The sequence below is a fragment of the Bipolaris maydis genome (genome assembly GCF_028858645.1).
Source record: "Bipolaris maydis strain C4 unplaced genomic scaffold PSV08scaffold_6, whole genome shotgun sequence".
NCBI classification, from domain to species: Eukaryota; Fungi; Ascomycota; class Dothideomycetes; order Pleosporales; family Pleosporaceae; genus Bipolaris; species Bipolaris maydis.
The window spans coordinates 1,333,069-1,353,354 of record NW_027093862.1 but is presented as its reverse complement, the minus strand read 5'-3'; the positions used below and the strand labels follow the sequence as shown (position 1 = coordinate 1,353,354).

The window sequence follows — 20,286 nt, the reverse complement described above, 5'->3', positions numbered from 1 at the left end:
CCGTGCAGCAGAGAAAGCCCGGCCGTTCCCCACGACCGGGCACTCGATCGACCCCGCCACAAGGACACGGGACGGGGCTAACGCTGCTGCCACCGGTTCTCTCCAGCATCCCGAGCCTGCGACTTGCCCGTCCTCGACCGCGGGGCCTGTATACGCATGCATGCACACTCCATGTGTGCTGCTGTGTAGCACGTCGAGTATGCGTCTACACATGCGTGCGTGGATAGAGCCCTCGACCGCTCGCGATACCACGGCTGCCGGCCTAGGCTGCCCGCCCCCGGGACACTCTCAGTGCGTGCCTAAAGTCCCACCAGTCAGGCGCGGCGGCTGTTGCTGCTGGAGCACGACGGCAAGTAGGCGTCGTGGCGCTTGTGGGCGGCTGTCGCGAGATCGCCATTGGAGACAACGGCCATGCGTCTAGCGTCTTCCCGCACGCTGGGCACGACCAGGGCTCCGGTGGCCTTTTTTTGTTTTGGCAGTTGACGTCAGGACGAGTCCGATATAGTGCTCGCAACATGCAGGTGTCCGTGGGCACATGGCGCGTCACGTGCCGTGACCAACACGCATCGCCTTCACATGGACACAAACAGCAGCTGCCAGGCGGGCGCCGCCCTCCCCAACATGTCCCGCATCTTGTCCCATGCGCATGCACTGCCCGACTGTGGCGTACGACGCCCATCACAAGTGGCCTGGCAAGTGACGGCCATGTCGCGTCGCGGCCTTTGCCTAAAAATAGCCCTCTGTGAGGTCCAGTATCAATTACCATCCCGCCTGCCCAACCACAACAACACGGACACGGGTCTATCGACAAACGCCTGCACATGCAAACGGCGCTCCTCTACACTTACACAACACGCAAATGATACAACACGGAAAAAAAATAAACGTCTCCAACATCACACCCTGCGCAGTCGCTTCCCAGCCCCCAGCTCAATCGCTGTTCGGCTGTTGAGCATCGCCTCCTCATTGCCCCCTTCGGGCGGGTGCGCTTGAATATACTCCCGCCGTATGCGTGCTGCCTCCTTGTCCCAAGTAGCAACCCGCTCCTTGAACTCGACTGCGCTTGCCGTCGCATCCTCTCGCGCGTTGCTGGCCTGGTCCAGATATGGCTGCTTGACATGCTGCTCGGCCGTCCGCCATTTTAACCCCACTGCATTGCGAATCTCTTGCTTTGGTGCTTTGGCATCAGCATTCCCGCTCTTGGCCCGGTGTGCCTCGTCGCACTCTTGCTTGCAGATATACCAAAAGTCTTTCGTGAACAACAGAAATGGGTTGACGCCTGCCCGCCCGGGCTTGATTGGACGTTCGCCAATTTGCTCCAAAATGGCCCCAATAATGGCTGCTTCGTAGTCTTCGTCGCGCTGCACACGCCCACTCTTGTTCTCTCGCCCTGACCCCGCACCCGGCTCCAATCGCCGCTTCGACTCTGCAGTCGGAGTCGTCGAAAACTCGGCCTTGGTCGCTTTCTTCTCCACAAGCGGACTGGGTATCTCAATGGGCCCTAGTACCTTCTCGGCAACCTCCGCTGCCACTCGGAGGCCTGACAAGTACGCCCCGTGCACAGTCGCAGGATGTGTGCCGCACGTTGCTTCTCCAGCAAAATGCAGCGGGCCGTGTGGCCGCGCCATGACATCGTAGTCGCCAGTCTGTGTCTTTGGTCCCACATATGAGTAGCTGCCTCGAGCAAACGGATCCTTCTTCCACCGCGTCACAATCGCTTCCGATGGGAGTGGTACAGTGTTTGGCGCAAACATGGCGTCGAGCCGGTCCGTCACTTCTTTGACAAGCTGGTCGTCCGACGTCGCCTCGGCGTAGTGGGCAGCATCACCTGCCATGAGCGCTACTAGCACTGGCTTTCCGCTCGTCTTTAGGCAGTTCCAAAACAGATAGAACCGTCCTCGCTTCGAACAATACTCCTCTGGTCGCATGCTGCCCTCGCGCTCGGCCTCGTTGAGCAGTCCAAACATGTCTCGATCCGGTTCCCAAAAGGCCTTTTCGTACACGAGAATAATCTATTCATGTCGTGAGAAAGCGCACAGTTGACAAAATACACAGACCCACCTTGTTCAAAAGTCCAAACCCCATGCGTTCAATCACATCCTGCTTCCAGCTAGGAAGTGGAGGTTCGAACTTGATAGATCCTGATTTCAGTACCCCTAGGGGTGTAGTGAGGACAACATCATCGGCTTCAAATGTTTCGCCGTTGGTGCATTCGATTCTGACAGCCTTGCCAACTCGCTGTTCTTCCGTATTGTAGTGGACAGTCTTGATAGCCGTGCTGAACCGCACGTCCAGCTTGCTAGGACATTGCCACAGCCCGCGCGGAACCTGCTGATAACCCCCAATTACCTGACTATGCTCTCCTTCGAATTCATTTCCTATGTCCTGATCCCAGCCGCTCAAACTGAGCTGGTTCACACTCACAGCGTTTGCGTATTCGAGGTTGGCATGGTGCCAGCTGAGCAGGCGCATGTCTCTGGGTTTCAAATCGACAAGTGACTGATATTGTCGGAGTCCCTCATCCATTGTCTGACCTAATGTCGGGTATTCCGATGCCTTTGCAATCGTGTCCAGGTCCAATGTTTGGTCGTCCCTCGCACCATCCTTCAGTTTCCATCCCATGTCTTGTACCGTCTTTGCGGCTGTGACATCAGGGTCAAAGCCAGCGCTCAACTGGTATGCTCTTCCCGCCAGCTTTTCTATCCCAGTAGTTGGCTTCTCTTGCTTTGTCGATGCTGTGCTTATCGCGTCTGCTGGCAAAGGGGCCTCAGACTCTTCTAGCTCTGCAATGGTAGGCCCGCCAACATCAGCAGGCTCACGGCCAAACGCCATCAAGTTTCGATCACCCTCTACTGTCCTGTGGGCAGTAGGTTTGTTTCGAAAAGCTGCCGCTCGTTCGAGGACATCGTTGTACAGCTTCTCCACCAGTATGTCTTGACTTCTCTCGACAACCGTGCCATCATAATCGTAGAGTATTGTGTTGTCTCTTAGACCATGGTAAGGCAAGCCCAACTGGCCTCGAATTATTGCGTTCAACGGGTTGCCGTGTTCGAATCCTGTAACAATCTGAGCACCCATCTCAGCTGTGCAACGATTTCCGGGTGGGAGTGTAGAGCCGGATTGATTCAAAAAAGGATGTGAATACACTCGACCACCTACACGCGGACGGGCCTCAAGGATAATAATCTTCGGTGGACGCTCTCCCGCATCTGTTAGTTGATCTCCAAGTTGAGCAAAGATTCCTTCCAGGTGCCGAGCGCAACCTAGTCCCGACATTCCTGCACCAACTACAACGATTGTCCGTCTTGTTACCGTCTTTGTTTTGCATTTCGAGAGAGTGCCAGCATTATTCGGTACTTCAGCGCAGCCAAAGTTGATGTATCCGTGTCTCATAAGCCACAGATATGCTACCTTTGCCAGACCAAAGTAGCGCTTGTCACGGGCGCACCCTGCAGCTTCTTCGAGAGAGACGTATACCAAAGGGTTGCGATGCCACAAGCGCAGGATCGCGTTTCTTATGTTCAGATAAATCGTGACCTGAGCGTGAGTGACATGCTCGCGTAAAAGCTTGTACTCGGTGGGATGCAGAGAGAATGGATTGAGCCGGCTGTTCTCTGCTGCTAGAATGCACTGCCGGCCGAATTCAGGCCATGACACATCGGCAGGTATGCTAGAACTCGCCTTCATCTCAGCAGCCTTCCCTTTTACAGGGAGAGAATTTGTCCTGCGATGCTTCTTTGGCTGTTCGTGTGATCGTGGAAGCTCAGAAGTCGAAGATGCTTGTGATTCGCCACTCAGACTATGTGGTGTGCCCGCCATGAATGCGCCATCTCTCTGATGACTCTTTGATGATGAATGAGCTTTCGTGCCGTTTTCGTTGATAGAAGTATGTGAAGAGACGTGGTTTTGATGAGAGGGCTGTTTTCCCTGGGTACTAGTCATGCCGTTAACGGCCGAGTTTGGAGTAAATGGATGCTGCAGTGGCGAAGGAGTGTAGTTTGTCGTATATCCATTTGCCAATGTGCCTGGAGTAGATCCTTCCCCCTCGTGACTTGTGCTGGGTTCCGATGTATCAATCGAGTCGCCGTAGTGCACGGACGATGCACTCGATTCCCGGCCGTAGCCCAAGTTACTAAACCCAGGTATAGGTGCGACACCGCCTTTCAGATGTATACTATCATTGGACATTGGCAATGACAACAGATCATCTTGATTCTGATCGAAGAGGTACGAGCCGTCATCGAGCGCGGTAGGATCGGCTGTGGATGCGATGGAGAACATATTGATAAAGATTCGAGGAAAGACGGGGAGGCACCTGACAGGGAAGCCGCTACAGAGCCGCAATCAGCCGTTGGCCGCACAATCGCAGCGATAAGGTTGTAGCGGGTAGCGGGCGGCGTTGTATTCTGCAAAGCATGAGGGACCTTGTTGAACTTGTAGCGATGGTGGGAGGGTGCAGACAGGTGATGGACGGATGCCCAGACTTATGGAGGTCAAGGCACGAAAGAAGCGCACCATACCCACCTAGGCAAACTCGGTCGAAACCAACCCCGTCGTTTCTGACTTCAGCCTTCTCCAACTAGCTCAAACATTCCTCCACGCTCCGTCATCGCGACAACGGATCCGTGTGAAGATTCGGATGGTTGATGCACAGCTTGGCGTCAACAAAGTAACTGGTTGGCTGCAGCTGACCCCGCTCGTACGGAAGCGAACATTGCTACTACAGCACGTCGTGATATAAGCTTCAGCCAACCCCATCAACATTTTCGAAGCTTCCAACGGGAGCGCATTGGTGCACACGCTGTGCGCTTGATGAGTTTGGTCGCCTAGGTTGTTAACCGTGACCACCTTATGGAATGTAAGGATCTTGCACTTGGTCTTTTCGCGCATGGACGTTTACTAGACTCGTTCCTGTTCGGATGACGGCTGATGAACCTATGCAGAAACCAACTCTCCTTCGCAAGCCTGCCTCCGTATCAAACCTTACTGCATTCATAAAACGCCTAGAAGCCGAGTATTGCCACTCATCTTGTGTATACCAATCATTTCCGTTCGCCTTTCCAACCGGACCTCTTAACACATACCCATCTTCAAAGTAGAAAGGCATATAGGATATCCCTGATGACTGAGGAAAATATATGTTAGTCAGTACGATTAGTTCATCAGTTCCATCTTTGACATGGTGAGACGGTAATATAATGTGAGCTCATACAAGGTTATGGTGATAGGACCTCGGCTCTTGGAGCTCATCTGACAACGAGATTCGTCTTGTGTGACATATCTCTACTGCACATGGTATCAAGATACCAGGGCATCACAGAGTATCCAGTGACAGCCATGGATCCTTTGCACATGATCTATTTCAATCTTGCCATTTGAGCCTGTCGCCTTGCCATGTATTTAATCTTCACTATCATGTCGCTTTTTTTGGCTCGGTGATGAAGCCGCAAACCTAAACTAGTTCGTTTTTCCTAATTTCACAATCACATCGATTTCGCAAATAAACCATCCGATCTCTTGGTGGAACAAAATCACGTGCTCGACCACGCTAGTCAGCCCCCGTGGTTAACGCAGTATCGCTTCAGCCGACCCGTCGGCTTTCGTCGTCTGTTCAGACAAAACTTTCCCCGCGACCTCGCATTCAAGGAAGAAGAAAGATGCGATGGCCCTGGTCAGGCAACGATGATGACGACGAAAAGAAGAGCGGCCTTCCTTCACGGACCGCGCCAACAAAGTCGACCAGTTTTGCAGGGTCATGGACTGAACTGCGGACCCTGATTCCGTCTCTCGCGCTAACAGCATCAATGGTTACTGCGCTCCGTTTCTACAAGGCCTATCTACGACGAATACCAACAGTGAACCATATCAAACCAGACTACTTCCGTCGCAGAAGTCTATTTGGCCAAGTCACTAGCGTAGGGGACGCGGATAATTTCAGATTTTACCACACGCCTGGCGGGAGAATAGCTGGATGGGGATGGCTACCTTGGAAGAGGGTGCCTACTACAAAAGAGGGTTTGGCTCAGCAAACAGTGAGTCTCAACCAGGTCCCGAGTCCGAACTGCACTGTCCTGGGCTTACATGCCATCACATACATAACTAACTGGACCAATAGCTTCATATACGCATCGCTGGAGTGGACGCGCCTGAACTTGCGCACTGGGGCCGAGAGGCTCAGCCTTTTGCAAAGGAGGCCCAAGACTGGCTCATCGGCCTTATCCATCATCGCCGAGTACGCGTATACATATATAGGCGTGACCAGTACGACCGCGTGGTAGCCCAAGTTTATGTGCGCCGATGGTTCTTCAAGAAGGACGTGGGATTGGAGATGTTAAAGGCGGGATTGGCGACGATATATGAAGCCAAATCAGGCGCAGAGTTTGGAACTGCTGAAGACCAGTACCGCGCAGCAGAGAAGAAGGCTCGAGAGGATCAGGTTGGAATGTGGGGCAAGCCGAGTCTGAGGCAGCGACTGAGCGGTGTGCCGAAGAAAGCATTAGAGAGCCCGCGGGAGTACAAAGCGCGGCATGCAGCAGCCGACAAAGCAAAAAAGGCAGGGTGAGATGAGTCTACCGCGAGGAGAACGCGACATGTCCATGTACTAGACACGGGAGGAGATTGGCGCTGCGATCGAGGCAGTCTCACTCATGGCACTGGCTCGATGCTAGTGAGCAGTATTTCGCCGTGCTACGGGCCGAGGACTCCACAAAGCTTCTCAAGAAAACTTGGAGTCCATCGATGACTGTGCTATTGCAGTTGCAAAATCTGTCAATGTTGTTGGCTAGCTCCACGAGGCCGCCAGGAAATAGTTTAGGGTTGGTCGGGCAACGAATCATGCCAAATGCCCTGGGGGAAAAATACGACTACCCTTGAAGCGTGCCCGAGTCTCAAAGTAGTAATGCAATATCGATGCAGGTGCGCCAAGGCACACAAGCTAGCACCCGTGTGACTGTATTGAGAAAAGTTCTGCAAGACGATGTCAAAATTTCTGCTCATCGGCGCTGTGTGCTAGAAAATGGAGATCGATCTTCGGCGCCGTAATCGGTCCTCCACCTGGGGGGTTCTTGGTGACAAGACGGGACATTGGAGAGGCGGATAGGCTGGTAGCAGACTGGATCGTGCGTCTTGACTGAGTCACCATGTGTAGACGGGCGAACATTTGAATGCGCAATGTCAGCGTGGAATTGAAGCATTTCACAGCTCCCTCCTCATTGCGTAGTTGGTGATCGCCGACGGTCTTATCTGAGCGTTATCGGAGAGAGCCTGATTGGCCCGTTGCGCATCATTGGATTTTTTTGGCTGCCGCATCGCAGCTTTCCCCACAGATTGTTCATAAACCTTGAGGGAGTCATTTGTGCTCTGGCTCCGCTAGGGTCGAGCTATACTTCTTCAATTCCCCCCGCCGGCCACCGAGCGACTTTTTTCCAGCGCGTGCGTCGCCTTTCTTTGTTGCTCCCATCTTCAACGAGCTCACAGCCCTCAAGCCGCTTGCCCGCCTGCAAATGGCTCTCTGCGGGCGTCTAGCACGTCGCGTCCCTACCCTCACAGGTCAAACTCGCTCATTGGCATCTTCTGCATGCTCGCGAAACTTCACAACTCGCGCTGCTCGCCCTCTGACTTCTCTCCGCTCCAACAGTGAGTCACCTGCGGTTTACCGGCAACTGCGGGCATTCACAAAGGTCGCGTCAACATGGAATAAGACACAGACAGCGCCCAGCGCCGAGGCGTATCTCAAAAGCGGCGTCATTTCTGGCGCACAGGATCTTGTCGACGTAAAGAAAGTCCTGGTCATTGGCAGTGGTGGTCTCAGCATTGGCCAGGCCGGAGAGTTTGATTACTCAGGTGCGCAAACACCACTAGACACAATTACGCGAGAATGACCATATGCTCATTGGATTGCAGGTTCACAAGCGCTCAAGGCTCTGAGGGAAGCCGGTGTCAAATCCGTGCTGCTCAACCCTAATATTGCTACTATCCAAACATCCCACGTGCTCGCCGATGAAATCTACTACTTGCCTGTAACTCCCGAATACGCCGAATATGTCATCCAGAAGGAGAAGCCTGACGGAATCTTCCTCAGCTTTGGTGGCCAAACTGCATTGAACCTGGGTGTCCAGATGGATGCCAAGGGTATTTTTGAAAAATATGGTGTCAAGGTACTCGGTACTAGCGTCCAGACTCTCAAGACGAGCGAAGACCGTGATCTCTTCGCGCGCGCTTTGGAAGAAATCAACATTCCCATTGCCAAGTCAATTGCCGTCTCCTCAGTGGACGAGGCATTGGACGCTGCTGAAAAGGTCGGATATCCCATCATTGTTCGTGCTGCTTATGCACTGGGTGGTCTTGGTTCTGGTTTCGCAAACAACCCCGAAGAGCTGAAGAACCTGTCAGCTCGTTCGCTCACGCTGTCACCCCAAATCTTGGTCGAGAAGTCGCTCAAAGGCTGGAAGGAGGCCGAGTACGAGGTTGTGCGTGATGCAAGCGACAACTGCATTACAGTCTGCAACATGGAGAACTTTGATCCCCTTGGTGTCCACACGGGTGACAGTATCGTTGTATCGCCAAGTCAAACATTCAGCGACGAGGAATACCACATGCTCCGATCTGCGTCCATCAAGATTGTCCGACATTTGGGAGTTGTTGGAGAGTGCAACGTACAGTACTGCCTGCAGCCAGATGGTCTCGATTACCGTGTCATTGAAGTCAACGCTCGTCTGTCTCGTTCATCTGCACTGGCCTCCAAAGCAACTGGTTACCCTCTAGCTTACACTGCAGCCAAGATTGGTCTTGGACACACTCTGCCTGAACTGCCAAATGCCGTCACCAAGACCACAACCGCAAACTTCGAGCCCAGTCTGGACTATGTTGTCACCAAGATGCCTCGATGGGATCTCAGCAAGTTCCAGAACGTCAAGCGTGATATCGGCAGTTCTATGAAGTCGGTCGGTGAGGTTATGGCTATTGGACGCACATTCGAAGAGTCTTTCCAAAAGGCCTGCCGACAAGTCGACCCCAAGTACCTTGGTTTCCAGGGCGAAAAGTACGGCGAGAACCTCGATGAAGAGCTCAAGAACCCTACTGATCGCCGATGGCTTGCTGTTGGCCAAGCTCTGTTCCACGAAGGCTACTCCGTTGACAAGGTCCACGATCTCACCAAGATTGACAAGTGGTTCTTGCACAAGCTCCAAAACATTGTTGACTGCACCAAGGAACTTGAGAATATTGGCAGCCTATTTGGCCTCAAGAAGGAAATTATTCTCAAGGCCAAGAAGCTTGGTTTCTCTGATAAGCAGATTGCAAAGGCAGTCAACAGCACAGAAGACGAGGTTCGCGCCCGCAGAACCGGTTTTGGAATTAGGCCATGGGTCAAGCGTATTGATACCTTGGCTGCCGAGTTCCCTGCAAACACGAACTACCTTTACACTACGTACAACGCCTCATCACACGATGTCACCTTTGATGACCATGGTGTCATCGTTCTTGGTAGCGGTGTCTACCGCATTGGAAGCTCTGTCGAGTTCGATTGGTGTGCTGTCAACGCTACCCGCTCCCTCAACGCACTTGGCAAGAAGACTGTTATGATCAACTACAACCCAGAGACCTACAGTACGGATTTCGATGTCGCTGACAAGCTCTACTTCGAAGAGCTCAGCTATGAGCGTGTGATGGATATCTACGAGCTCGAAACCGCCAGTGGAGTTGTCGTCTCTGTCGGTGGTCAGCTTCCCCAGAATATTGCTCTGAAGCTGCAGGAGTCTGGTAAGGCCAAGGTTCTCGGAACCGATCCCGCAGACATCGACAAGGCCGAAGATCGTCACAAGTTCTCTTCTATTCTGGACTCAATTGGTGTAGACCAGCCAGCTTGGAAGGAACTCACTTCTTATGAGGACGCGAAGAAGTTTGCAAGCTCTGTTGGATATCCAGTTCTTGTCCGCCCATCGTACGTCCTTTCTGGTGCTGCCATGACTGTCATCCGTGGTGAGGATGAACTGAAGGAGAAGCTCCTCGCTGCCTCCAACGTGTCACCCGACCACCCGGTTGTCATTACCAAGTTCATTGACGGCGCTCAAGAAATTGACTGCGATGCTGTCGCTTCCAACGGAAACGTTCTTGTCCATGCTGTCAGCGAGCACGTCGAGAACGCCGGTGTTCATTCTGGTGATGCCACCCTTGTACTACCACCAGTCAACCTTGACAAGCGCATCCAAGAGCGTGTCAAGGAGATTGCCGACAAGGTTGCCAAAGCCTGGAACATCACTGGTCCTTTCAACATGCAAATTATCAAGGAGGAAGTCGAGGGCTCTGAGCCGAACCTCAAGGTCATCGAGTGCAACCTCCGTGCTTCTCGTTCCTTCCCCTTTGTCAGCAAGGTCCTTGGTACCAACTTCATTGATGTTGCCACAAAGGCTCTTGTCGGCCGTGACATCCCTGAGCCTACTGATCTCATGGCCGTGGAGAGGAACTACCTCGCCACCAAGGTCCCTCAATTCTCCTGGACCAGATTGGCTGGTGCTGATCCCTACCTCGGCGTAGAGATGTCGTCTACTGGTGAGATGGCCTGCTTTGGTAAGGACCTTGTCGAGGCCTACTGGGCATCTGCGCAATCGCAGATGAACTTCCGCCTGCCCCAGCCTGGTGAGGGTCTTTTGTTCGGTGGTGATGTCACTCCTGGTTCGCTCCACTCCAACTCTCTGATCCAGATTGCCAAGTACGTGCACGCACTTGGTTACAAGTTCCTTGCTGCCAACAAGGAAGTGAAGGAGCTTCTGGAGAAGAGCACAGAGGGCGTCACTGTCGACGTCATCGAGTTTCCCAAGGATGACAAGAGGAAGCTACGTGAGGTGTTTGAGAAGAACAACATCCGCGGTTGCTTCAACCTGGCCAAGTACAGGGCGAATGGCCTGTTCGACGAAGACTACGTCATGAGGAGGAACGCCGTCGACTTTGGTGTGCCACTGTTTATGGAGCCCAAGGTGAGTCTTTTTGCTTTGTACTGATGAATCTATAAGCTAATTTACTGCAGACTGCTGTCCTATTTGCTCAATGTATGAGCGAGAAGCTACCCAAGAAGGAGGGTATCCCAAGCGAGGTCAGGTCGTGGAGTGACTTCGTTGGTGGCAGGCCACTCTAAACGGATAGCTCAATGCTCGAGTTCGATACGGGGTAAGAAGTGGTGGGGTGTAAGATCTAGCCGAAGCTCGCCCTAACTGGGGTGAATATCTCATGGAAAGGGGTGGGATAAAAATTATGTTCTAGTGTATACAGCGTTGTCATCATACGGTCAACTGCATTTGCAGTTTGGAGGAGTTGGGATATCATCTTTACCTCTGGCCCGGTGGAAGTTCTCCATCGCATGTGTGGCTAGATAACATGAAGACTTATGTAGTTCAATCTGAGCTTGTCATGTTTCAGTGATACGTAGCGTTTTCAGATGTTTAAAATGGATTTTTGTCTATCGCTTTTAGAATTCTAAATTTAGTAGGTCGATTCCAGGATAGAGATAAGAAAATGTTTTTGAAAAAAAAGAAAGCAGTGTGAATATGGGTGCACTAGTTGTGATAACGCGCACAGGTCGAGCAAGATTGGTATGCCAGTCTTGAGCACCACCAGGCTGATGAGGACTGCTAGGTTCCATCTTGAGAGGGACCTTGCCTTGAGGGACAAGTTTAGCAAGGTTTCGATATATTAGTGTGACAAACTTTGGTATATATAGCGCGGGGGTGGGGACCTTTGATACCTGTACGCGCAATCTGTAATGCTCTATACCGTCTGGCGTGGACCCCGCAGGCCATGCCAAGTATGACATTGAGGACGGAAAGCTATCTCATTCATGGCTCAATTGGCTGGCGTAACATTTCCCAGCCGTGTTAAGGCACGAATCATGGACGATGATCCTGCAGCGTGGTGGTGCAGGCATACGTCACTAGTAGTGGGGCTAGGGGAACCAGGGAGTTTGGGGAGGGGTAACCAGGCGCGTGGGAGCTACAGCCACAGCTGCCATTTAGATACCTTGATTTCCTGCTTTTATGAACTCAGCCCTCTTTTCTCCTTTTCCACAACTCAATTGAACCTCAATCAGCATCAACTTTTGATTCCTTTGCACAGTAAGTTGCTTCTCCTCCTTTATGCATATGTCACGGTTCCTTGCTATGGCCTTGAGACCTACCCCACATGCAATTGAGCTGCCCCTGTAGATCCAAACGAACTCAACATAGGCTGCAAGCATCCCAAATGGACTGGCAAGCTTATTTTATTCCTTTATACGGCGTTTTTAGACCCTGCCTTATCCGCCCAATCCCTCTCCCTACACCATACTGATGCTGAACCAGATCTCTACAATCTGACAATGTCTTACAACAACGATCGCAGCGAGTACGGTCAGCAGTCTGGCCGGTCCCAGGAGGGATACTCCGGGGGCGGCGGAAGCGGCTATGGGAACGACGACAGATCAGGTGGCTACGGCGGCAGCTCGGGACGCGACGATGATAATGACCGCACTTCTAGCGGCTATGGAGGCGGCTCAGGACGTCGTAACTCCAATGACCTCACCTCAGGTGGTTATGGAGGACGTGATAATGACAACGACCGCCCGTCAGGTGGTTATGGCAGTAGCTCAGGAGGCAACTACGGAGGTAGCTCAGGCCGCAATGATGACAACGACCGCCCATCAGGTGGCTACGGGGGCGGCTCAAGACGTGATGATGACAATGACCGCCCATCAGATGGTTATGGTGGTAGCTCAGGAGGCAACTACGGAGGTAGCTCAGGCCGCAATGATGACAATGACCGCCCGTCAGGTGGTTATGGCAGTAGCTCAGGAGGCAACTACGGAGGTAGCTCAGGCCGCAATGATGACAATGACCGCCCATCAGGTGGTTATGGTGGTAGCTCAGGAGGCTACGGAGGCAGCTCAGGGCGGGATAATGATAATGATCGCCCGTCTGGAGGCTATGGGGGCAGCTCAGGAGGCAGTTACGGAGGTAATTCAAGACGTGACGACGATAATGACCGTCCGTCAGGTGGCTACGGAGGCAGCTCAGGAGGTAACTATGGGAACAGCTCAAGACGTGACGACGACAATGACCGCCCATCAGGAGGTTATGGAGGCAGCTCAGGAGGATATGGTGGATCAGGTAACCAGGGAGGCCAGCACTCTACTGGCACTTCCTACGGCGGAAGTGGTGCTCATGGTGGATCCGACGACGACTTTTCTGGCGCAGCTCAGCATGCTGCGTCTGAATACGGTAGCGGTGGTGACTCCAGTCTGTTTACCAGTGCTCTTGGTATGCTGGCTGGCAACAAGAACAGTTACCAGAATGAGAGTGTGGACGAAGATGATGCGGCCAAACAGCACGAGAAATTCTATGGCAGCGGTGGCAGCGGAGGTGGGCAAGCCAGCTCGAACAATGTTGGCGCTGCTGCCGCTATGCAGGCACTGAAGATGTTTAACAACAGCAGCAATGATGATTCCAAGGGTGGTCAGAACAAGTTCATCGGCATGGCCATGGGCCAGGCTGCCCAGCTGTTTGATAAGCAGCAGAGCCAGGGCAACACGGTAGGCGCTGACCGACCCAATTATCGAAGCACCCACTGACAAAAGTAGGACCCTAGCGCTACCAAGCAGGATGCCATTGCCCAGGCAGGAAAGATGGCACTCCAGTTCTACATGAAGTCACAGACGGGTGGTGGCAGTGGCGGAAGTAGCGGCGGCTCTGGCAGCGCTCTTGGTGGTGTGTTGAACATGGCCAGCAAGTTCATGTCGTAGTAAAATGATCAGAAGCTGTTTTGCCTGGCTCATGTAGAAAAGCTACTGTAGTAATCAATGAGGTTATCTATTCTGTGCAATGGTGCCTTTATGATGTATGGCGAGGTCGAAATGTAAAGATAGAACAGCACTAGTGAAAGCGACTGTAGTTTGGGTGGGTTGGAAACAAGGAAATGCGATGGCCCGACGCGATGATCCGAGCCTATCCCTACTACGCCTAAGCTTCCTGTGACGGACGCATTTGGAGACCGACCTCACACGCACCACTATGCTCTACCGGTCTTATCGGCGGAACGGATGGTCATATATAGTGCACTGGCTCTGCACCCATTAATCATGACTGACAACAGTTCTTGGCTATTGATATTTTCTTTGTTATTACAGAACTCACTTCGCAGACCTGATTCATGAGTGACCCTCGACCATCTCGTGCCTCACCCATACCGCCTCTTGACCTCCCATCAGCAGCCCTATATATCCACAGCTGTGTGCGGGACGAACAGCACCCAGACTCTGAAGTTGCGGTACGCCATGAACGGCAGCGCGTTGCAAAAGAGCTAGAACCCGTGAGGCGGAAGAGAGCCGCAATACCAAGTGAAGCGAATGCAGAGAATGAACCGAGCGATGAGTTGAGCCGTCATGCCAGTACACAAGCAAACGTTCCTCAAGAGACGGGCGAGCACAATGCAACAACAGCATCATCACCGTGTAGGACTCGCTTCTACGACCCAGTCACCAAGTTCTGGAGTACACAGATAAGTCTTAGCATAGACGAGGGATCGATGAGAGACCACCTAGGTACGTTGCCTTCTTCTTCTTCTTCTTCTTCTTCTTCTTCTTCCTTTACGTCATCAAAAAACCCTGCCTCGAACATACGGACTAACAAGAACCGCCCCGAACGAAGCACTCGAGCGCACCTTCCTCGGCTACCTGCGTACCTCACTCGTCCTCGTAGTAACGGGTGTGGTTATCGCCCAGCTTTTCCTGCTGCAGCACAGTCCCCATCCGCAGCCCCAGTTTGGCTTCTACAAGATAGGGAAGCCACTGTCGGCAACGTTCATTTGCATGGGAATCGTGGTTGTGCTAGTTGGAGCGATACGGGTCTGGAGATTGCAGAATGCGCTGGTGAGGGGCAAGGCTATAGCTGGCGGATGGGAAGTCAATCTGGTGATGGGATTGGTCGGGTCGTTGATGCTGGGGACGTTTGGGCTTATTTTAGGAGTCGACATTGATAAGATATATGTTGGAGAGTGACTTCTTGTGAATCCTCATGCTACTAGTATCATCTTTTCAGGAAAATGAGAAGAAAAGCAGAAGTCTGAATATCCAGAAAATAAAATGGTATTGGAGCTATCAAGGCAACCCAAGTCTTGAGCTACAGAATTTGTCTCTACCATGGCGCAAATCAAGCCAAACGCCCATCTAGCGCCATGCCGCGTGACATCGATATTACAAACTGTATAAAGCGAAAATAAAAAATAAATAGAAAAACGCCATCCTTGACCCACCCATGTTTGTGCGTGCTACATGCCATGCAATCATTTCGTGAACATCGTCAAGTACTTAGACGCGAATACCTGTGCCAGAACCCCATCTCAGCTTCCTCAAACCCAAGCCGGTGCCCTTCATGCCAGATACGGCCTCCTTGCCACAACGTCCAGCGTCTACACCCGCAGCACCAACCTGACCAATAGCCTCTGCGTGGCCTGCCTCTTTGCCAGCAACATAGCCTGCCGAGAAGCCAATAGCGCTTACGAGGACTACAACGCCAGCACTCACAACCCAAGTGAGCAGTGTTGGGCTAATCTCCTCGATAAGCGGACCGGATTTGCGCACCTTTCTGACTGCGCGACGGTCCTTGCTGCCACTTCGTGCGGCTGCCATGGGCGGGTTTGCTTTTCGCTTGGGCTTCTCGGAGGGGCTGCTGCTGGTACTACGTGGGGATGAGGTGGACTCCTCGGATATGTTGCCCAAAGCTACAGACTCGGGCACCATGCGGAGCGATGTCGGGTCGACTCGAGTGGACGAGGGCGGGGCTGTACGTGGCTGCCCGGGCTTGGGTAACCCTCGCACCGCTGCTGCTGCAGACAACAGAGTCGACAGACTGGCGCGCAGAGCTTCGTCGTGGTCGGGTTGATAGTTGGGAGCTACGGCGTTGAAGGGAGTGTGCTGAGGATAAGACTGCTGACGCTGTCCAGTTGGCCTCACAGCTCTGCGAGGCGTGTACAGTGTGCCAGAGTGTGATCGGATGGCTTGTTGTGCGTTCGGACGTGAGAAGGCGTTTGGTCGCGGCTGAAACTCGCGTCGTGTAGAACGTGGGTAGTTGACGGCAGTTGCGTTCTCGTCATCGTCTTCTCTGTCCGACAGGGTTTCTGAAGATGCAACTGACAGTGGGCTTCGGGACGAAGGGTCATGTCTCAGTGGGGATAGACCAAGGGCCTCATTTGAAGACGTCATGACGCGGTCCGACTCGCTCTCGCTCTCCTCATACTCCTCCTGGCTGCTGTTTCCCCCTGCCGCTGTAACTCTGTGTCCGGTTCCTATGGAGAACTGGCCGCCGCCTCGTGAGCGCCTGTTCTGCCGCCTATGTAGTGTTGAGTCGTGCTGTACCGTGAGACCAGTCGTGATGATCTCGTCAGTAGCAGAACACAAAGAGGTCGACGAGGGCCCCGATGCGATATCGATCCATGACTCTGTACACTTGATATAAGCTCATGCTTGGGTGCAATGATATGGAAGGGGCAGGGCAGACAAGGCGTCAAGAATACAGGCAAGTATAGAGATGAACGTACCATCTGAGGGCCTGGATAGCGACGTAACTGGTCGTGAAGGGGCCATGGTTTGGTCTTGACGATGCGCCTCTTCAACACTTGCAAACTGGCGGCCTGGTCGCTGTTGCCGATGGTCGTGCATGGCACCCTTTGAGCTTCAAGGATTCGAGTAGTAACCGGTGTCCGGATACGTCTTTATAAGCTTGGACCCTATCTCTACAGGTGGGGAGATATGCGCTCCAGTGGGCCCCAAGGGCCGTGCCGACTTCGGTTCTTTGTTCGGACTTGGGTATCGAGGCGCAGTAGACCTAGGACGACGGTAGACAAGGGCGACTGCGAAACAGTAGATCACGGTATGGAGGAGCTACACAAACTGGGGCTCCAGAGGTCTCGGGGCTGTGCCGTCAAGTCACTCCAACAGCAGCAGGAGATAAGCGTAGAGTTACGAGCGCGCTGACGCTACCTGTACTGTTTCCCCAGCTCGCGCACGGCCTGAAAGGGGGAACGTGGGTTGTGGTTGTCGCGTTGGGCGGGGCCTAAAAGAAACGCAGCCAAAACGAAGGTTGGACGTGGGCTCAATAGGGCTTCAACCTGAGGAGAGGAAAGTAGAGATGGGAGTCGGAGAAGGCAGTCGGCTGCTCATCCCTGGCCCCGTGTCCCGTGTGCTGGCGGATGACCATTGGCAATGAGACGTGGGAGATGGACGAATCAGGCGCCGATCATCAACCTACCTCTTTGGAGTCGTGGGATCTGTGCATGCTCACCTGCCTGCATACGGGGACATGTGCATGTACATCTTGAGGCCGCCTGCCACTGGACTGACGTTGTTTGAGACAGCCGTGCAAGCCTGTAGTCCTTTGCTCTGCAAGCGACTCGGTAACTTTCCATATCATCGCAGCGAGGTGCCTTCTCCACGCTTGCTCATCAAACGCCATCAATCACGTCATCATGCTGCAAAAGTCACGAGATATGCAACGTGTGGACTCGATGTCGACAACTTGCTTCTATTTTACAGGGTTTCCAAACAAGCAGACGTGCTGCAGAGGACTAGGATACCTGGATAACCTTAACAGCCAATACCGTCACCCCAACCAGTCCTGGGGATGGCGGGGGCTTCCGTGTGGAGAAGCTGGTCAAAGGGACGACAATGACTTGAATTCGAGGCAACGTTTGGACCCACGAAATAACATTTGTAGAAATGACAACGCCACATTCCGTCCGGCTGCCCACCTAATTCCCAAATAGTCAGCCTTGTAGGAGTATAGGTGCATGACGCCAACTCCGGCATTATGTATGCTGAGAGTATGCAGCTCCCAGGGCTGTGCATTCCCATTCGCGGATCAGTATTATTGTAAACCCATCAGCCGAATCCTGGCTTCCATCAAAATGCGAGAAATGTCAGAAATACACTCGATACCGCCTCGGATACATCGTTGATTGCCATCTAATTCTTCTTCTCTTCCTTCTTTCCATCCTTCTTATCGTCTTTCTTCGGCTTGCTCTTGAACAAACTCGAGAGGCCGTCCTTGAACTTCTCCCATGGCGTCCTGTTGAGGTGGTTGCTAAGCTCGCGGTATTTGTACATTTCAGCCCAGCAGTCGCGACCCCACTCACAGCCAGCCATGTTGACTAGGAAGTCGCGGTCCTTCTCTTGGTAATGGATGTCGGGATTGTCGCCCTGGTCACCGCAGGCGCCTGGCGGGAAACTCATGATTTGACGCTGTTGGATGAACGCAACGTGGGGGCGGATCCAAGGTTGGTTTTGGTACATGTGCTCGAATGCATCCTGTTCCTTGTGCTCCCATTGCATGTGTTTCTGCTCGTATCCAACAGGATCCCACCAGATGTCAAGCAACCTGTCCGTCCAGACGCTTCTCCGCACCATGAATGAGCCCAAGTTGAAACCACCGCAATCTTGAGGCACCAGCATGTTTACAGAATCGACTCTGCCATCTCCCACCGGCGAGCGTGTTTCGGGATCGAGGTACTCGTCTGTCAAAGGATGCGTAATGTTGAGAGGGTTGTAAACGTTGATATCGCGGTACGTGACGTCTTGCAGCTGCTTGAAAACGTGCTTCTGCAGGGAGTAGGTTGGTTCCATGATGAATGTGTTCGTGTCCAGCCACCAGAACCTGTGCTGTGTGAGCGTTGGGTGCAGCAGTGGTTGCAGCATACTTACCATTCAGCGTGCGGGTACTTGCGCATGGCATTGCGAATCGTATCCACCTTCTCCCAGCTCTCCCTCCACTCGTGCGCGTAGCGCTTCTTCGTGCTCATGTCAACAATCTCCAATTCGTAGCCCCAGTTCCTGGTATACTTTTTCTTGTTCTTAACGCTGTCGCGCTCAATGGCCCATTCACGAGGACCCTTCCATTCCATGACACCTCCACCTTGATTCGCAGCCAAGATGACGACATATTTGCTGCCGCCACCGAGCCATGCTGAGCGTCTATATGCTCGACGTATGGCTACGAGCGTCAGTACCAATGGAGCGAACAGAGGACCAAGTGCTTAGACTTACGTGTGTTAAAATTCCAAAAGAAAAGAAGAAACGTAACCAAAAACAAGACCATGACTCGTTTCCGCAGGCGCCACAAATTCCAAACTATGCCATTGAGAGTCCGCGTGACCTTGTTACCCTGAGACCGTCCTCGGCCAAGCTTTTCCTTGTCGCCATGGTTGAAGGGCAGGCTCATAGATATTTTGCGAAAGTGCTTGCCAAAGAAACCTTGGCCTCTAGGAGTGAAAGCAGGATAGCCTTTGACCTCTGCACTCCGGGCTTGAGCCGATGCCCAAGTGACATTGTGTGAAGAGGAGCCATTGGGGTATGGACTGCTATGCCCGCTGTTATCGTAGGGCGTGTTCAAGCCTGGACTCGACCAGCCTCCGGGCTGGGGTGAGGAGGACCTAGACATGTCCGCGATACCTGGGGTACTGGGTATTGTGGGCAGGCCTTCACCCAGGGAGCGGCCTGAGAGACCGCTAGTTGTGCCGAGCCTACTTCGCGATTCGATGGTATCGGGGAGAGTGATGTTGGATGGCGCCTGCCTTGCAGCAGATGAGCGCCTTCTCCGTTGGCCAGAGGAAGTGGAGAAGGAGGATTGGGAAGCCAGCGTGACGTTGTCGGCGTCTATAGGCTGGGGGGGTTATGGAAAGGCGCACTTGCGCAGCTGGCTGTGACGGTGGGCCGGTGAGGTAGGATCACAGGTGGTGTTCGGGGGCGGGTCTTTTGGTATTATAGGACAGCTGGCGGGTGTGGTCAAAAGGCGGAAGTAAAGCGGTAGCGCGACGAATCGTCCAATGGAGGTTGTCGTCGGTCGCAATTAGCAAAAGGAGGGACGGGAGATATCTTACTCCAGGGGAGTAGATTGGGCGACGGCGGGAAAGGAGATTCTCGCAATAACCAAATTGCTGTCGAGTTCGCTGCTTGGCGTATACGTGAAAGGAGGGCCGCTAATTGGGCTAGACCTCCCCACTTCGCATTGCCCAGGTTGCTGTCTGCCGCTCTACGCTGTCCCACAGCGACACTCAAAAGACGGACAAGAAACCGACGGGCTGCGCAGCAGTGTGCAGAGGGTGAAGAAAAGACGCAGGGGACCTGGCAGCCCGCTGTCACCCTTTGGTGCGCCACAGCGATAATGATACGTTAGTATGTCGGTACATACAGATTTGGATGGTTGCAGGGGACGGTCAATCGGCATACGGGCATTGCGACATGGGCCGTCATCAGCCCGCAGAACGTTCTTTTCG

The 20,286-nt window shown here is 53.1% G+C and overlaps 5 protein-coding genes across 5 annotated transcripts; 3 read left to right on the top strand and 2 right to left on the bottom strand.

The window, feature by feature from the left end:
- Positions 1-748: 748 nt before the first annotated feature.
- PSV08DRAFT_201766 (flavin-containing amine oxidoreductase-domain containing protein) lies at positions 749-4,281 on the bottom strand (the record flags this gene model as incomplete). Its single annotated transcript, XM_014226129.1, has 2 exons — positions 749-2,012; positions 2,062-4,281. The coding sequence occupies 2 exons, from the start codon at positions 4,279-4,281 to the stop codon at positions 897-899; spliced, it is 3,336 nt and encodes a 1,111-aa protein (XP_014081604.1). The 3' UTR covers positions 749-896.
- A 1,321-nt stretch (positions 4,282-5,602) lies between these two features.
- On the top strand, positions 5,603-11,458 carry PSV08DRAFT_409498 (carbamoyl-phosphate synthase arginine-specific large chain). Its single transcript, XM_014226127.2, has 5 exons — positions 5,603-6,032; positions 6,116-6,444; positions 7,637-7,842; positions 7,903-10,973; positions 11,024-11,458. The coding sequence occupies exons 1-5, from the start codon at positions 5,658-5,660 to the stop codon at positions 11,129-11,131; spliced, it is 4,089 nt and encodes a 1,362-aa protein (XP_014081602.2). The 5' UTR covers positions 5,603-5,657; the 3' UTR covers positions 11,132-11,458.
- A 590-nt stretch (positions 11,459-12,048) lies between these two features.
- On the top strand, positions 12,049-13,841 carry PSV08DRAFT_294946 (uncharacterized protein). The gene is made up of 3 exons (XM_066092601.1): positions 12,049-12,104; positions 12,330-13,555; positions 13,604-13,841. The coding sequence occupies exons 2-3, from the start codon at positions 12,347-12,349 to the stop codon at positions 13,763-13,765; spliced, it is 1,371 nt and encodes a 456-aa protein (XP_065949232.1). The 5' UTR covers positions 12,049-12,104; positions 12,330-12,346; the 3' UTR covers positions 13,766-13,841.
- Positions 13,842-14,101: 260 nt separating this feature from the next.
- On the top strand, positions 14,102-15,123 carry PSV08DRAFT_294937 (uncharacterized protein). Its single transcript, XM_014226125.1, has 2 exons — positions 14,102-14,563; positions 14,670-15,123. Exons 1-2 carry the CDS (start codon positions 14,173-14,175, stop codon positions 15,017-15,019), a joined length of 741 nt encoding a protein of 246 aa, XP_014081600.1. The 5' UTR covers positions 14,102-14,172; the 3' UTR covers positions 15,020-15,123.
- On the bottom strand, positions 14,955-19,916 carry PSV08DRAFT_409496 (Glyco-transf-34 domain protein). The gene is made up of 4 exons (XM_014226123.2): positions 19,058-19,916; positions 18,716-19,004; positions 18,151-18,668; positions 14,955-16,476 (listed from the first exon to the last, which is right to left on the bottom strand). Exons 1-4 carry the CDS (start codon positions 19,449-19,451, stop codon positions 15,329-15,331), a joined length of 2,349 nt encoding a protein of 782 aa, XP_014081598.2. The 5' UTR covers positions 19,452-19,916; the 3' UTR covers positions 14,955-15,328.
- Positions 19,917-20,286: the final 370 nt, after the last annotated feature.

Excerpts from the sequence above, each read along its gene's own strand:
- PSV08DRAFT_409496 (XM_014226123.2), bottom strand. The coding sequence starts at position 19,451 with ATGTCTAGGTCCTCCTCACCCCAGCCCGGAGGCTGGTCGAGTCCAGGC. Across the intron at positions 19,005-19,057 it reads CTTTTGGAATTTTAACACAC|CCATACGTCGAGCATATAGA; the intron begins GTAAGTCTAAGC and ends TGACGCTCGTAG. Across the intron at positions 18,669-18,715 it reads AAGTACCCGCACGCTGAATG|GTTCTGGTGGCTGGACACGA; the intron begins GTAAGTATGCTG and ends CACACAGCACAG.
- PSV08DRAFT_409498 (XM_014226127.2), top strand. The coding sequence starts at position 5,658 with ATGCGATGGCCCTGGTCAGGCAACGATGATGACGACGAAAAGAAGAGC. Across the intron at positions 6,445-7,636 it reads CGAGAGGATCAGGTTGGAAT|TGAGTCACCTGCGGTTTACC; the intron begins GTGGGGCAAGCC and ends CCGCTCCAACAG. Across the intron at positions 10,974-11,023 it reads CACTGTTTATGGAGCCCAAG|ACTGCTGTCCTATTTGCTCA; the intron begins GTGAGTCTTTTT and ends AATTTACTGCAG.
- PSV08DRAFT_294946 (XM_066092601.1), top strand. The coding sequence starts at position 12,347 with ATGTCTTACAACAACGATCGCAGCGAGTACGGTCAGCAGTCTGGCCGG. Across the intron at positions 13,556-13,603 it reads AGCAGAGCCAGGGCAACACG|GACCCTAGCGCTACCAAGCA; the intron begins GTAGGCGCTGAC and ends TGACAAAAGTAG.
- PSV08DRAFT_294937 (XM_014226125.1), top strand. The coding sequence starts at position 14,173 with ATGAGTGACCCTCGACCATCTCGTGCCTCACCCATACCGCCTCTTGAC. Across the intron at positions 14,564-14,669 it reads ATCGATGAGAGACCACCTAG|CACTCGAGCGCACCTTCCTC; the intron begins GTACGTTGCCTT and ends CCCCGAACGAAG.